The following is a 14,956-nucleotide window of genomic DNA, read 5'->3' on the forward strand; positions in this document are numbered from 1 at the left end:
TTTAATTTGCTTTCTTCTCATACCCATATGCACATCTCCATTAAAAAGGATTATAAAATCCCTCTAGTAAAATACCATATTGCCCTATTCATTAAACCAAAATTTCTATTAAGCCCTACACATAAATTTCACTATAAATCCTTGAGTTTACAGATTTATTCTAATTTAAACACTGAGTTTAGAATTCTTACAAGTTGATCATTGACCCGATGATTGGGATGTTACAAATATGTTAAGGATTGAATAGATTTAGATAATACTTGGTAGATTCCCTTACGAGTATGCCATTAACCACATGTTTATGCATCTAGCAATGATTAAAACTATTTAATAGACATAAATCAACTATCATTGATTTAATCGATTAAACTATTAACGATGCTAGATTTTGGACAACATATATCTCGCATACAATCTAGCTTTTCAACAAACCAAAGCTGACATCATAATAAACATCCATGAAGATAATTATATTTCTACAACTATCTTTGAAAGTTTAATAGCATATAACATAAGGTCAAAGCATAAAGCGTAAGAAAAGTCCACAAACGACTAAATTCATAACCAAAATATCATCCTAAGAAATTAATTATCAGTAAAATATAATTGTTACTTTCCTATCTCAAACAAAAAGTAAGAGCAGAAAAGGAATCTTCTTGACCACCGATGCTACTCGACAAAGATCCCAAGCTGTTGCAGCTCTCCCTACAAGGAACTTAAGCTATCATGGCTGATTGGAAGGTAGAATAAGTGGAGAAAATATCTAGAGATAGAAAAATCTCTCCAATTGATACAAAGAGCTCCAATTTATAGGATAAGGATTTCGTCCTACAACGGATAGGTTTCCTCCACGTTTCATGTGATTTTGACCATTTGACAGCTGTCCATCCAGAATGTTTCCGTAACCGCCAGTGAGTCATCAATTTCTACGACCTTTGTACAACATTATCTACAACTTCAAGCAATGCTACATCATCAGTGTATCATTTTTCAACAATAAAACCAAAACCAACCCCAATCATCTCAACTAAATTCTATGATACAAATGATGCAAAAATTATGTACAAATGATCCTAATATGTTCCTAATGATGTTATATTTCAAACTTAACCTAGGGAAAATTATCCTAAAAGATAACTTTTTTGGAGAGTTATCAGTTTCCTAGGTACTGGGCAATGTAGTCTTTTCTAGATGAAGATTCTGACGCTATGTGACCGAAGTTTTATCTAGGGTACCTTGGGCAGGATAAAGGGGTGTGAGTCTCGAGATGCCAAGTAACCCTTCGACTACACCATGATGACTACTCTTGTTTGTGTGTTTGATGATTGTGTGTTGTATATGATGATGCATAATTGTTTGATATTGTGGTTAGAGACCCAATATATGTATACTCATGGCGAGAACCTTAGTAGACTAAAGGAAGCATAAGATTCAAACTATTGTGATAGTGGATGTACCTTGAATAGATGGTTTAGCAACATTGATGGCATAGTAGTATTGCTTTTCTGATTGTACTTATTTGCATGCTTATAATATGAATACAAGTAGTGTAGTGGAGGTATTGTGTGACATGGGGCTTGCGAGCTCAACATTCAGAATATGTTTTCGTTTGCAGGTTTCGTGGAGTGCAATTGGATAATAATATCAACAGAGGAGTCTTAACAGAGTATTAGAGTACAATGATAATGACTTAGTGGGCATGTAGAAGTCATGATTTAAAATGAGTCAACTTATAATATTTCAATTATTTATTTTATTTATCGAGTTTCTATATTGAGGCCATGTTTTTTTTAAATGATCATGGTTTCATAATATGCGTAAATGTTTTAAAAGTGAGTATGATTTCAAAAAAAAAAATGGTTAGTCATTATGATGATTTCTTGTGATACTTGAATCCTCGGGATTTGAGGGTTACAATTTGTATATTCGTTATCAAAAGATTAGATATCTTTTTAAAAATATACTACCGTTATTGAAAAAATAGTACTTTTTACTTGTTTATTTTTTTAATTTCATATTTGAATTATATTGTTTTATTACACATGCATTTAATTTCATATTTGGATATTTATTTTATGTTTCAATTAGATTTTAAGTAATTAGTTAGGTAATTGAATATTTGTTTGGGTTTGACTTATTTCATTTCTTAATAGTTTTTACAACTTTTCTATATTTTCTTTTTCTTTAATTGTTTATTGTATAAAAATAAAATAACGTAGTACAATATTTAAAAACAGGGTAGGTTGAATCAAATTCAAACCTTGAATATTAAAATTTTTACCAATATATCCTGTTGTTATTTCAATCATTTATAAATCATGAGTTGAGATTAGAATAGATACCCCGGGACTTGGGCAGATGTAATCAACAAATAACCCGTGTATGACTTACAAGCGAAAATATCGAAATGAAGACAAATAGCCCATACTTTATAGTTATTGGGGCATTGCAAGATCACACGTGTGTATTGTATCACGTGTAAAGCCCACTACTCTATGTTTACCTAATTTAAACAGCGGAAGCCTATCTATAACCCATCTTCCCTCTCAAAAAAAAACCCCCATAATGTGAGCCAACTTTAGACAAAGAGGGGAAAGCCGAACAAGTGTTTGCAAAAATGCTTACAAGAAACTCCGTTTCTCAAACCCATCAATCAACCCCACTCCGGAGATCTGCAAGGCTTCTCAATCGGAAAAACCCCATAAACCCAAAAGAGTTGGTCGTACCAAAGTCAAAATCCAATGAAAATCCGTTCGTTCCACGGTTAAAGTTTCCCAGAAGCTGATAACATCAATCGACGGTCCAACAAATTGTGAGCATTCGAAGTCTGGTTTGCGAAGATCTCCGGACTGAACAGTGCATCAAGGTCACTTTCTACAACTTCTGTGAATTCAACGTCTTGGTTGAAAAAATCTTCACGGTTGAACAGAGGGTCTTTGTCTAACAAGCCAGAGGAAAGCAGTTCTTTTTCCACGAAGAAAGCTAAGTCTAGGAAAAAGACGAGTGTAAATGGGGAACTGTTGGATGGAGAGAAAAGGGAAGTGGAGAGAAAGGAAAGGGTAATCGTTATTGGTTTGGAAGTGGTTTCAGTGGAAGGGAGAGAGTTTAAGAAATGAAGATTTTGGGGTTAAGAAAAAGAGGAAGCCTGACGTGGAAGCTGATGGAAATTTTCAAGGATGGACAAAAGAGCAAGAATTGATTTTGCAAAGAGCCTTTGTTTCTGTAAAGCCAACGCCTAATTTCTGGAAGAAGGTTTCCAAGCTGGTATTTTCCCCCATTTCCTGATATCTGGAGTACAATTTCTTGGATTTTCTTATGTTACATATTGCTGTGGATTGATGTGCATATTCTTTAAATCTAAGGGTTATAATGCCGACTGCCAAACTAGAAGAACAGAAAATAGAGAGTAGATGCGCTGCTTTTTTTTAATGAATTGTAGTGCGTATTGGTTGATAGTTACTGGCCTTTAAGTTAAATTAATATCTCTTTTTTTTTCTTCTAATAATAATGTTTCCTTTTTCATCAACTAACTTTGGCTTTAATCCTAATGGATGATGTACTGCACGCATTTCATATCTGCCCCATTTTGATTAGTCTTGAGTGAATTCAAAGATCAAGGAGACAAAACATATAGGCTTAAGATGTTTTACGGTGAAATTTGATATCCGCTGCTTACAGCTTACTCTTGAAGCAAATCTATGAATTATGATATCCTTTTCCAACCTATACTAGGGCGAAGTTTGGACTTACAAGCTGCTTATATCTTCTGTTTGTTTCCAAGATGTTTAATTTTACTTAATCATTCATGAAAATTCATACTACTATGAACGTAGGATGTATCTATTTTTCCTGCACTGTCTCGGACATGCTTGGCATTTGTCTCAATTTTCTTTATGCTAGAATCATTTAAACTTCTTGTCTAGTTCTACAAATAAACCCTGAATTAGGACTATTTATGAGAGAAATATATCTGCCTTTTTCAAAACCGGTTGAATATCAAACGAATTAAATGTTGAATGTAAATTGTTGCTTCGTGGTCAAATTTTCTCGTTATGGAAAATAGAACATTCTATTAATAAAGGGAAGGGAATATAATTATAAAATCACAGCATTAGAGCAAACGGAGCCAGACTAGAATGGTATGTTACACTTTGTTCTGTTTAGATTAATGCAGCACTTTATGGTGCAGTTGTATTTATATTTGAATGATTATTCATAAATTTACCTAGTAGTGTCTGCGTATATGAATCTACTCTTCTCCAAAGACTTACTGCTGTTATGTGTTTTGGTGTCGAATAGTCTTCCAGTTGCTATTATGCTGTAAGCTATAGCTGATATGCTTTATATGCTGATGTGTTTTACCTACAATGAACATTTTCTCCTGATATTATTGTTTCAAGACTTGATTATGAGTAAAAAATCTGATGCAGGTGCCAGGAAAATCTGCACAGGATTGCTTTGATAAGATCCACTCTGACCGTTTAACTCCTATTCAGCCTCAGCCTCGATCGAGGTCAAAAATAAAAAAATTGTCGCCCATCAACCACTTATCATTCTCTGCAAGCAAATTTCTTAAACCTGTTTTGCCAATGGATAAAAGGTCGAGTAGTAGTAAATGTAAAGGCCTTCTTGTGCAGAAAAAAACGTTGAGACATTTGTTGCAGAAGCAATGTTATGTGAACCAAGGTGATGAAGCAGATATATTCTCCATTGTTGAACCCTACACAAGTCCATCTATCCATGCTACAGAGAACGTTGCGTTGTCCACCCCAACAAAGTTATTTGTAAAACAGGGATTTCTCCAGAAGTTTCATGAGAGATCTTCTGGTTCAAAGAAGCCCCAGTCAAAACTTGGCAACTCTTCCAAAGAAGCTCTTATTAGTCCCCCAGTGTTGAAGCAGATAAAAAATAGAGCCTTACATGAGAAGTACATCGACCAGCTACATTGCAGGGAAGCTAAGAGAAAAGCAGAATCCGCAAGAACAGCAAAAGTTCTCGGAAAGGAGAATCTGGAATCTCAAATTCATGGAACCGATAAGGTTCAAGCAGCGAAAAACAAATTGGTTTGTGACGCTAAAGATGTAATTAACCAGCTGCAAAATCTGCAGACCACTTCTGCCGATAACTCTCTGGATTTGGATAATGATGCTGATGTTGGTAGTGGCGATGATGAAGGTGGTCTTCAGCTTTAATAAATTGTTTTAGTTGTATCAGGATCTGCTATAGCTAAGAATGCTAAGTAGAGCGGCTGACTTATGACTCCTTGTGTAGCCTAAATCAGGCTTTGGAAATTCCACACTGTAAATAATAACTTTGTTTTTTTTAACAACTTTTTTCAGCACGATTAAAGAACACTTTTGGGCATTCGTGCATTAATTACTTCAGGAGGCATGCAATTGGATTTATTTGGGGATGAATTAGATTGAAGGCTATCGAAGGCCATTTTAAAGTCCATTTTCATAATCCTTTACACAACTCATCAAGCCCAACATTACCATCGACCCAAATTAAATATCCACTTCATTTAAACCCAAATACCATAACTTATAACCCAATACCCATTACACAAATAACTAAGCCTATCAACCCATTGCCTTGTAATGTGACTAAACCAGAAACCCTAGCTAGCAGCCGCCAGTTGCTACTTGAGCCCTCCATGCCAGCTGCACAATCCAACAATCACTGTCGTTAACAGTGGATCATCTGATGGTCTACCTTCGTTCATAGCTTCTCGCACGAGCCACCTCACGTGACCAGTGGTCCCAATGTTTCCCACCAGCGAGCAATGGTTCCTATCGAACCTCACGAGCAAAGCCTCCAAATGGTCCCCTCTCATGATTGTCTCTGCCAAAACGGTTGGTAGCAGGATGGCACCGAAATCCTCCGCATCACATGCACAAAGATAAAACAAAAAAAGAATTTGTAATTTGTTTTTAGGAATTTTGTAATCGGGTTCTATATAAACCCACACAGAAATCACAGTAGAGGAGGTCTCTTCTTCCTCATTTTTCAAGAGTATTTCGAAGCTAGCAATGTAACCGGGGTTTTCCCCTATTTTTCCCAAGCCATACAACACAGTTCCCATTCATTTTTTTACTCAAAGACAACAAGCATTTTTCTTTTTCTTTTTTTTCTTTAGAATTAACAAGCCAATAAAAAAAACCAAACAGTAAAGGGGGAAAACGAAATAAAAAGAGAGAGAGGGTTTACCTCTCGGCCGATACCTCGCCGACGATGGGAGCCTCCAATGACGAATCCCAATGGTGAGGAAAGGCGCACGAAGGAGGTGAACGACATATCTCGGAGTCGAGATGATCCAACGACGGATGAAGGAGATTGGGGCACCGAAAGTCGAAGAGTCTCGACATTTTCGTGGACTTCGAGGCCAAATCTCGCGAAATGGAGACCAGATCCGGACTCCCGAAATCTAGAGAACTAAAGAGAGAAGAGAGAAATTTTTTTAGAGGAGACAAAGAGTGAAGATGAAAATTGAGGAAAAATAAGAAACAAGGGGCTTTTATAAGCCAATCCAAACGGTGTCGTTTTGACCCTTATCCGTGAGTATTGGGGCTCTAGGGTCTAATTCCCTATATAGCCACCTTAATTATTTCATTATTACAATTTAGTTACTGATTTTATGATATTTTCTTAATTAATCTAAATATTCGTCCTTATTTTGTTATTTTCCATATTTGTATATTAATACTAATTTTTGGTTTATTTTCTTTTAGGCCTATCCTTTAGGTATGTTTTTGCATATTGGTTCTGTTTTATTCATTCAATTGCATTTTTAATTTTGCATCTATTTCAATTTAGTCATTATATTAATTTGCTTGTTTTATTAGGTTTTAACCCTTAATTATTTCTACAAATTTTAATTAGTCCCTAATTTTAAATTGATTGCAATTCAATTCTTGTTTTTTTATTTCAATTTATTCTTTACTTTAAATCATTTTATTAATTTCTTAATTTTGTTTCTTTTCAAGTCATTCAAATCAAATTTCTGATATCATAGTTATTTACTTTAAATTATTTTTTTACTCATTTAATTCTTTAGCTCGCTTAGTTTATTTTCTTAATTTATTTATTCTTTTAAATCATTGATTTAATTAGATTATTTAATAAGTATTCTAATTTCCTTTTTTTCATTTCTTTTCAGGTATATCATTAAGGTATATTTTCTTGATTAATTTAATTTATTTTTTTTAATTTAGCATTTTAACAATTATATTTCAAGTTTAATCCTTTATGCTTAGTTTCTTCTCATCTTAGTCCTTTAAAATAGGAGAGTTTTCAATTTGGTCCTCGCCTTCATACTCAAGGATTAAAATTGACGTTCTGGTTAAAATAATTAATTCGATTAATAACTAGAGCCTTAGTTTAGATTTAGTCCCTTGACTTTATACTTTTCACATTCTAATCCCTAAACTTTTAATTAAATGATCCATTTGACATAATTGATTAGGTTAACAATTAGAGACTTGACACTAGGTTCAATTTCATTTTAGTCCCTTAATTAGGGGATGATTCAATTTGGGCTTTCGCATGAAAATGTTCGATTGCTCAAATCAATTATCTGATTTAATAATTGGTAAATAAAAATAATATGATTACTATTATAGACTTCCTTAGCCCATTAGGTTCTTTAATTTCATAATTGATACGTAAGTTAGGAAAGCCTTTAATAAGCTCACTTAGTATAATTAGGTTCTTAAACCCGTTGATTGATTGCATTTCTTTTTCAAACACAAGACAATGTTGATTTATTAGGGAATCAATAGTATAGTCCCCGCCATTATGCTCTGGGGGCTACCACTGGTGATTCCCGAAGTAATTCAACATCTTTTTCAAAACCCTTTATTTTTTTAAATCTCGAGGCAATTTCTAATTATTGGGCACAATAATTGATCTCCCACATTCATGCTAGGGGTGAATATTATTGTCTTTAATAAAGAAACACCCTTTTTAACTTTGCTTCTATATTGATTTCTAAATTAAATAAAATTTCAAACTCTAAATTTCCACATTTTAAAACAGGGTAATCAACTAGGCACCAATTTCAGGGTGCTATGGGGTGCTAACCCTTCCCTACACGTAACTGACTCCCGAACATATCTTCTGGTTTTCGTAGACCCAAACTTGATATTTTGATAAAAATAAATTATTTTATTAAATTATATGGTGTTTATGGTGTTTCAATCACACCTTAAAATGGTTGGTGGCGACTCACAACATTTCATAAAATCATTTCAAAAAACCATTTTAAAGAAATCTCCCAAGTCGAACTAGTTTTTTTTTTCAAAAAACCTTTTCAAACTCAATTATAAAAGAAGAATGAATTTAAAGAAAGCTTAGCAAAGCTTGTAAACTAGCAAAAGATAGTGTCGCAATATTGTAATATTGAGAGTGTCTTAAAATATTTTGTTTCGTATCAATAAAAAAAGTTCGAGTTATAAATTATCGTGAGCCCATCTACGCTTCCAACAAGTAGCCTCAGATCTTGGTTCGAATTCAACGTGGTGGAGAAGATGGCCAGTATGATTCAACCATAAATTCCGAGATTGACAAAGACGAATTACGGAAATTGGAACATTCAAATGAAGGCGTTACTAGGCTCCCAAGATTGTTGGGATATCATCGAGGATGGTTACACCGAGCTTGAAAATGTAGCAGCAGAAGCAGTCCTGGCCAATGAAGAAAAGAAGGTATTGAAGGAATCCCGGAAAAAAGACAAAAGATCGTTGTTCTTTATTTTTCAAGGAGTAGACGAATCTACCTTTGAAAAAATTTCTGATGCGAAGACCGCAAAACAAGCATGGGAGATTTTACAAAAGTATCTACAAGGTGCCGAAAAAGCAAAAAAGGTACGCTTACTCTCCGAGTTGAGTTTGAGATGTTAAAAATGAAAAATACAGAAACCATCAATGATTATATTAGCTGTGTGAAAGCGTTCGTAAATGAAATGAAAAGAAATGGTGAATCACTCGACGATGTTAGAGTGATAGAAAAAATTTTGTGGTCATTAACAAGAAAATTCGATTACGTGGTGGTGGCAATCGAAGAATCGAAAGATTTATCTCAGATATCGATCGATGAGCTTGTGGGTTCACTTCAAGCCCATGAGCAAAAAATAAAACAAAATGAAGATTCTGAAAATCTGGAGCAAGCTCTACAAAGCAAGATGAATGTCAACAAAGGGAAAGCTAGCAGCAGCTACACACGAGGTCGAGGAAATTATGGCGGTTATCATGGAAGATACAGAGTAGAACGAGGAACTCGTGGACGTGGTGGTCGATCATATGACACCATTCAAATAACTGAGAACAATCCAACATCAGGTCGTGAACGAGGATTCAGAAGCCGAGGTAGGGGCAGATATCAACAAGGAAGTAAATTCCAGGTACAATGTTATAATTGCAATAAGTATGGTCATTATAGTTATGAGTGTAGATCTGCTCCTAAACAAGATGAAAGAAATAACGTAGCAGCTGTTGAAGAAGAAAAAATTGAAAAATCTCATGTATTCCTCACTTATAAAGGAAATGAGGAATTAAAGAAAAATATTTGGTATCTTGATAATTGTGCCAGCAACCATATGTGTGGTCAAAGGGAACTGTTTGTGAAATTAGATGAAACAGTTCATGGGCGAGTAACGTTCGGAGATGACTCGCACGCAGAAATAAAAGAAAAAGGCGAAGTCATGATTACTCAGAGAAATGGAGAAAAGAAATATATTTCAAATGTTTATTATGTACCTACTTTGAAAAGCAATATCATCAGTCTTGGTCAAATCCTGGAAAAAGGATCGAAATGCAGATGAAGAATCGCTCGCTTGCCATCAAAAACAAAAAAGGAGAATTGATAGCCCAAGCTGATATGACTCGAAATCGTCTCTTTACAATTGATATCGAGTCGGGAGAAGTCAAGTGCATGAAGACCGCGATCAAAGATGATTCATGGCTATGGCATCTAAGATATGGACATCTTGGATTTTCTAGTTTGAAGCTGTTATAAAAAACAAGCATGGTGAAAGGACTACCAGAGATCAACCCTCCAAATCAATTATGTGAGGCTTACATCAAAGGAAAGCAACATAAACAAAGCTTTGAAGTTGGTAGATCCTAGCGTGCCCGAAGACCGCTGGAGAGAGTACACACAAATATAGCTGGTCCTTTTGATATATCATCGCTTGGCGGTAACAGGTACTACCTAACTTTTATTGATGATTTTAGCAGGAAATGTTGGATTTACATCTTGAAAGAAAAGGCAGAAGCGCTGGAAAAATTGAAAGAATTTAAAGTAATGGCGGAAAAATAAAGCGGTCAATATTTGAAGATACTCAGATCAGATAGAGGAGGCAAATATACATCAAAGTTATTTGAAGAATTCTGCAAGGAGCATGGCATCATCCATCAGCTGACAGCCAGATACACACCATAACAAAATAGAGTTGCAGAAAGAAAGAATCGCACAATTCTTGACATGGCGAGAAGCATGATAAAAGGCAAGCAACTACCGAGAAATTTCTGGGCTGAAGCAGTTCGATGTGTAGTTTACCTATTGAACAGATGTCCAACAAAAAGTGTGAAGTATATGACGCCAAACGAAGCATGGAGTGGTCAGAAACCAGGAGTTTGACACCTCAAGATTTTTTGATGCATCGCGTATGCCCACGTTCCTGAACAGACCAGAAAGAAGCTTGATGACAAAGGAGAAAAATGCATTTTCATTGGCTATGATGAAAGAAGCAAAGCTTACATATTATATAATCCTCTTACAAAGAAGATAATAATTTCAAGAGATGTCGAGTTCGATGAAGCAGACTATTGGAGATGGAGAAAAGAGGAAAAGAAAGTTGAAGGACTATTTTTTAAAGATGACGATCTTATCAATCAAGATGAACAAGCTGATGATCAAGGTCCTCAACAAAATGTACCATCATCCTCAAGCTGCAGCAGCGATGCCAACAACATAATAGAAGATCCTGAAGCACCTCCCACATAACTTCGAAGATCCATAAGAGATAGAAGAATGCCAGAAAGGTACAACGATTATGAACTAAATAATGTTTCACTTTTCTGCTTGCTTGTGAACAGTGATCCAATAACATACGCTGTGGGATTGGTAAGCAGATTCATGGAGAATCCGAAACAAGATCATTGGATTGCAGCAAAAAGAATCCTCAGATATGTCAAAGGTACAACAGGTAATGGCTTATTCTACACGCGATCAGAAAATTCGAAGCTAGTTGGTTATTCTGATAGTGATTATGGGGGAGACTTAGACGATCGGAAAAACACAACTGTATATCTATTTCATATCGGCTCTGTAGCATTTTCATGGTCATCAAAGAAGCAACAAACGGTAGCTCTTTCAACATGTGAAGCAGAATACATAGCCGCAATAGCGTGCACTTGCCAAGCAATGTGGTTAAAGAATATTTTGCACGAGCTAAATTTGGCACAAGAAGAACCAATTACAATCTATGTCGACAACAAGTCTATAATTTCTCTTGCCAAGAATCCAGTCTCTCATAGCCGAAGCAAGCATATCGATACAAAGTATCACTTTATACGAGAGCAGGTGAAGAACAAAAATGTGGAGCTAATTTACTGCAAAACTGAAGATCAACTAGCAGATATTTTCACAAAACCATTGAAAGAAGATATATTCAACCGACTCAAAGAAAAGCTCGGAATGGAAAGTCGAGTTTGAGGGGGAGTGTTGGAAATTCAAACTCAACGTGGCAATGTGGCAGTGCACTAGCACATGTCGGTAAGAAGAGTTTAGAAATCTTAAATGTGGCAGCAAATAAAATTAAAAAATAGGCAACTTGGCAAATGATAAATCATAGTGTCGGCAAGCCATATATTTGAGAATTGAAATGAAAGCAAATCAAGACAAGCAAGAATAAGGCGGCAGAGAAAAATTGAGAAGCATCCAGAGCATAATATGTCGGTTTATTACAACTATATATATGTATGGAAGCCATATGAAAAATACAAGCGAGAAGTGAGGAAAAGTGAGTAACGAGAAAAAAAATTAGAGAGAATTTAAAGAAAGCTTAGCAAAGCTTGTAAACTAGCAGAAGCTAGTGTCGCAGTATTGTAATATTGAGAGTGTCGTTGTAAAATATTTTGTTTCGTATCAATAAAAAAAGTTCGAGTTATAAATCATCGTGAGTCCATCTACGCTTCCAACATCGACAATAAGAAAAATCAAATTGAATTAGGTTGAAGCGAACGGAAACATATTTTTTAATCATCCCTAATTGATACTCACTATAAGGGTTTATGGGAATATTTATTTTCACATATATGGCAATACTTCAAAAGCAAAATGGAGCATGCTAGTGTTAACATGCAACCTTAAGTTGATATAAATTGCATTGTAGGAGTCCCGCCATGAAGTCACGGTTTCTTTGTCTCACTGAGTGATGTTAGTAAATAGAATAACCTAGAGAGAAGTGTTGTTTATAACCCAGAAAAGGGTACATAAAAACTTGAACAAGCCTATTTCCGATGTGTATGCTTACTAGCTGTTGGCTTGGTGATATACTTTGGAAAGAGACTTATTACCTCATAATTTTGCTAGTCCTAAGGAAAAGTGTGCCTTTTCTTGGTGTGGCTTGTTTTACGCAATTAAACAATTGAATATCGCATACTTTTCATGATTTAGAGACAAAGTCACCATCTCTTACCATTCTAAATTTCAATTATTGGTTAGTTATGTCTATCACAGCAATAGGAATTGAATAATTACATTATATCATTAATAGACCGCTAATCTCTGCCTACTTTTCTCTCAAATACACTCTTGTTCCTTTAAAATATGAACAGAATGTTTTCTTTTTTCAACCATTTAACAGTGATAAAAAAAGATGAAAACGATAGTCATATTATAGCATGCTCCAACAGGGGTACATTAATTCATGATAAATGAACAGAACATTATGAATAGGACATTGTTGTTTCAGATTCTCACTTGCATTGATCCTTGACCTTGAAGAACAAATTCTGATAAATGTCGCCTCTCAAGGCTTTGTTGGATGAAAATCTTATGATCCTCTTCATTACTCTACAGACATGCTCCTCCATAGCCTTCATTTCTGAATAATGCTTGCTTTATATCTTCAGAGCTCATTAATTTCCTTTGCTCTGCAGCCTGATCCATTAGAAGGAACACTTGTTATCGTAGAAAATGCCAACGAATTGCGAGTTCAAGAACATGAATTTCTTAAACATACCTCTGAGCAAGAAGCTTGCATTGAAAAATCATTGAAGCAACTTATGACACACTGTTGGATCTCAAGGCCTAGTGCTTCCAATGTGTTCACTGTAGATAGCAGCAACCCTGGTTTGGTTGAACACCGAATATCGATTCGAGTGTCAGTTTCACTCCTCTCTACATCAAGCTGTGTTTAAGGGGGGGAGGGGAAGTCTCCACTTTACATTGTTCATTTAAGGGATCAATAATGTAAAAACTGAAAGCAGAAATCACTTTTTTTTTTTTTTACCTTGGGGGAATTCCTCACCGACATTTCATTTGGCTTTAGCTCCTTCATGTTGTTCAATGGACTGAAATGATTAAACCCCACTCTTGTTTCATCTTGCTGTAGCTTTTTGATCCTCTCTAGAAGCTCTTTCATGTAATCAATGGTGTCTCCAAGTATAGATGTTCTATCCATCTACAAATTTTCACATTCTTCTAAATAATGCTGAAAAATGAAACTTCTAACAAATTAGAGAAAAGCTGGGTCACCTTGCTGATCTTGGGGACTATTGATCTGAGCATTGAAAGCCTGTCATTTAGTCTCTTCCTTCTTCTTCTCTCCGCCATTAGATTCTTTGAAGGGTGACCTTCAAGCCTCTTACTCTTGGTCTTCCTCTCCACAAACAAGCCCATGTTGAAACCCTGAATGTTGCTGGTTTGTTCCATCTCAACTTTGCAACTACTCTTGGTTTCCTCCAAGCTATGTTGTTGAAGAAGGCCAAACCGATATTCATCGTCAACCATTGATGGGTAGTCTTCATGAGCAGCTGGAAAAATGGAGGCCGAAGATTCCACCTGGAATCCATCAGCAGCTAAAGCGTAGGGTTTGTCATTGAAAGGACACTCAAAGCTTGGGTTTTCATTGGTTGTAGATAACCCTAGAAAGGAAAGATTTGGTGTTGTAGCCAATGTTGGATTTTCATTAAAAGAATCCAAGTTCCATCCATCGGGGAAGAACTCGGCCATCCCATTTGAAAAAGTGGTCCAACTGTCTCTTCTTGGAGCCAATAACTCCTCCAAGAAACTATGCTCCATCTCTACCTGTTTTAAAAAATGTCTGAATGAAAACTGATCCAAGCAGACAACCTTCAAAACATGAAGCTGCACTAACTTACAACAAGTTCTTTTATACAAATAAAATAAAGAGAGAAAGCAAAAAAATTGAGATTAAAAATGGGAATCTGCTACTTTCTCTCTCAAGGTGAATTCATTGTCTTGTTCACAGAAATTTTCAATCAGACAAAGCTTAAATATTTAATTATTCCTAAGCCACCCCCCCCCCTCCCGGGGAAGTGCTTTGACCCACAAATATGTCTTAAAACGAAGAAAAGATGACTTAGCTTAAGCATCATCCTCTCTTTTCTCTTTCATTTCATTACCTCGTCGTCGTCGTCGTTACTACTACTACTGAGTCATCAATTGATAAAAGCGTAAATGTAACTAAAATACTGTTACTCCATCATTATCATTAGCTGCCTATAAATGTAATTAAGACCCTAATAAGATTCCATCCTATTAATAAAATAGAAATTTAATTGCACAGTACACCTTTAACTATGATCTAGATTTTATATTGATCATAAATTTTAAAGTGTTTTAAGTTTTTCTTAAAATATTAATATTATATCAATTATACTCCCTTTGTCCCACTAAATTTATTCACTTTTGACCTTTTTTAGTCAAA

General features: G+C 35.3%; 2 protein-coding genes across 3 annotated transcripts; one reads left to right on the forward strand and one right to left on the reverse strand.

Moving 5' to 3' along the window:
- The first annotated feature begins 3,067 nt into the window (after nucleotides 1-3,067).
- LOC120216406 lies at nucleotides 3,068-5,287 on the forward strand. The gene is made up of 2 exons (XM_039213838.1): nucleotides 3,068-3,264; nucleotides 4,431-5,287. Exon 2 carries the CDS (start codon nucleotides 4,590-4,592, stop codon nucleotides 5,190-5,192), a length of 603 nt encoding a protein of 200 aa, XP_039069769.1. The 5' UTR covers nucleotides 3,068-3,264; nucleotides 4,431-4,589; the 3' UTR covers nucleotides 5,193-5,287.
- On the reverse strand, nucleotides 3,202-14,500 carry LOC120216405 (transcription factor bHLH93-like). 2 transcript variants are annotated; one of them, XR_005525050.1, is made up of 5 exons: nucleotides 13,762-14,500; nucleotides 13,517-13,687; nucleotides 13,247-13,414; nucleotides 13,002-13,164; nucleotides 3,202-3,212 (listed from the first exon to the last, which is right to left on the reverse strand). XR_005525050.1 is itself a non-coding variant. In XM_039213837.1 (4 exons), the coding sequence occupies exons 1-4, from the start codon at nucleotides 14,305-14,307 to the stop codon at nucleotides 13,078-13,080; spliced, it is 972 nt and encodes a 323-aa protein (XP_039069768.1). In that variant the 5' UTR covers nucleotides 14,308-14,500; the 3' UTR covers nucleotides 12,772-13,077. The 2 variants fall into 2 exon arrangements, 1 of the variants encoding a protein (XP_039069768.1); XM_039213837.1 differs by lacking the exon at nucleotides 3,202-3,212 and having other exon boundaries at nucleotides 12,772-13,164.
- Nucleotides 14,501-14,956: the final 456 nt, after the last annotated feature.

This window comes from Hibiscus syriacus, unplaced genomic scaffold (assembly GCF_006381635.1).
Source record: "Hibiscus syriacus cultivar Baekdansim isolate YM2019G1 unplaced genomic scaffold, ASM638163v2 tig00110160_pilon, whole genome shotgun sequence".
NCBI classification, from domain to species: domain Eukaryota; kingdom Viridiplantae; phylum Streptophyta; class Magnoliopsida; order Malvales; family Malvaceae; genus Hibiscus; species Hibiscus syriacus.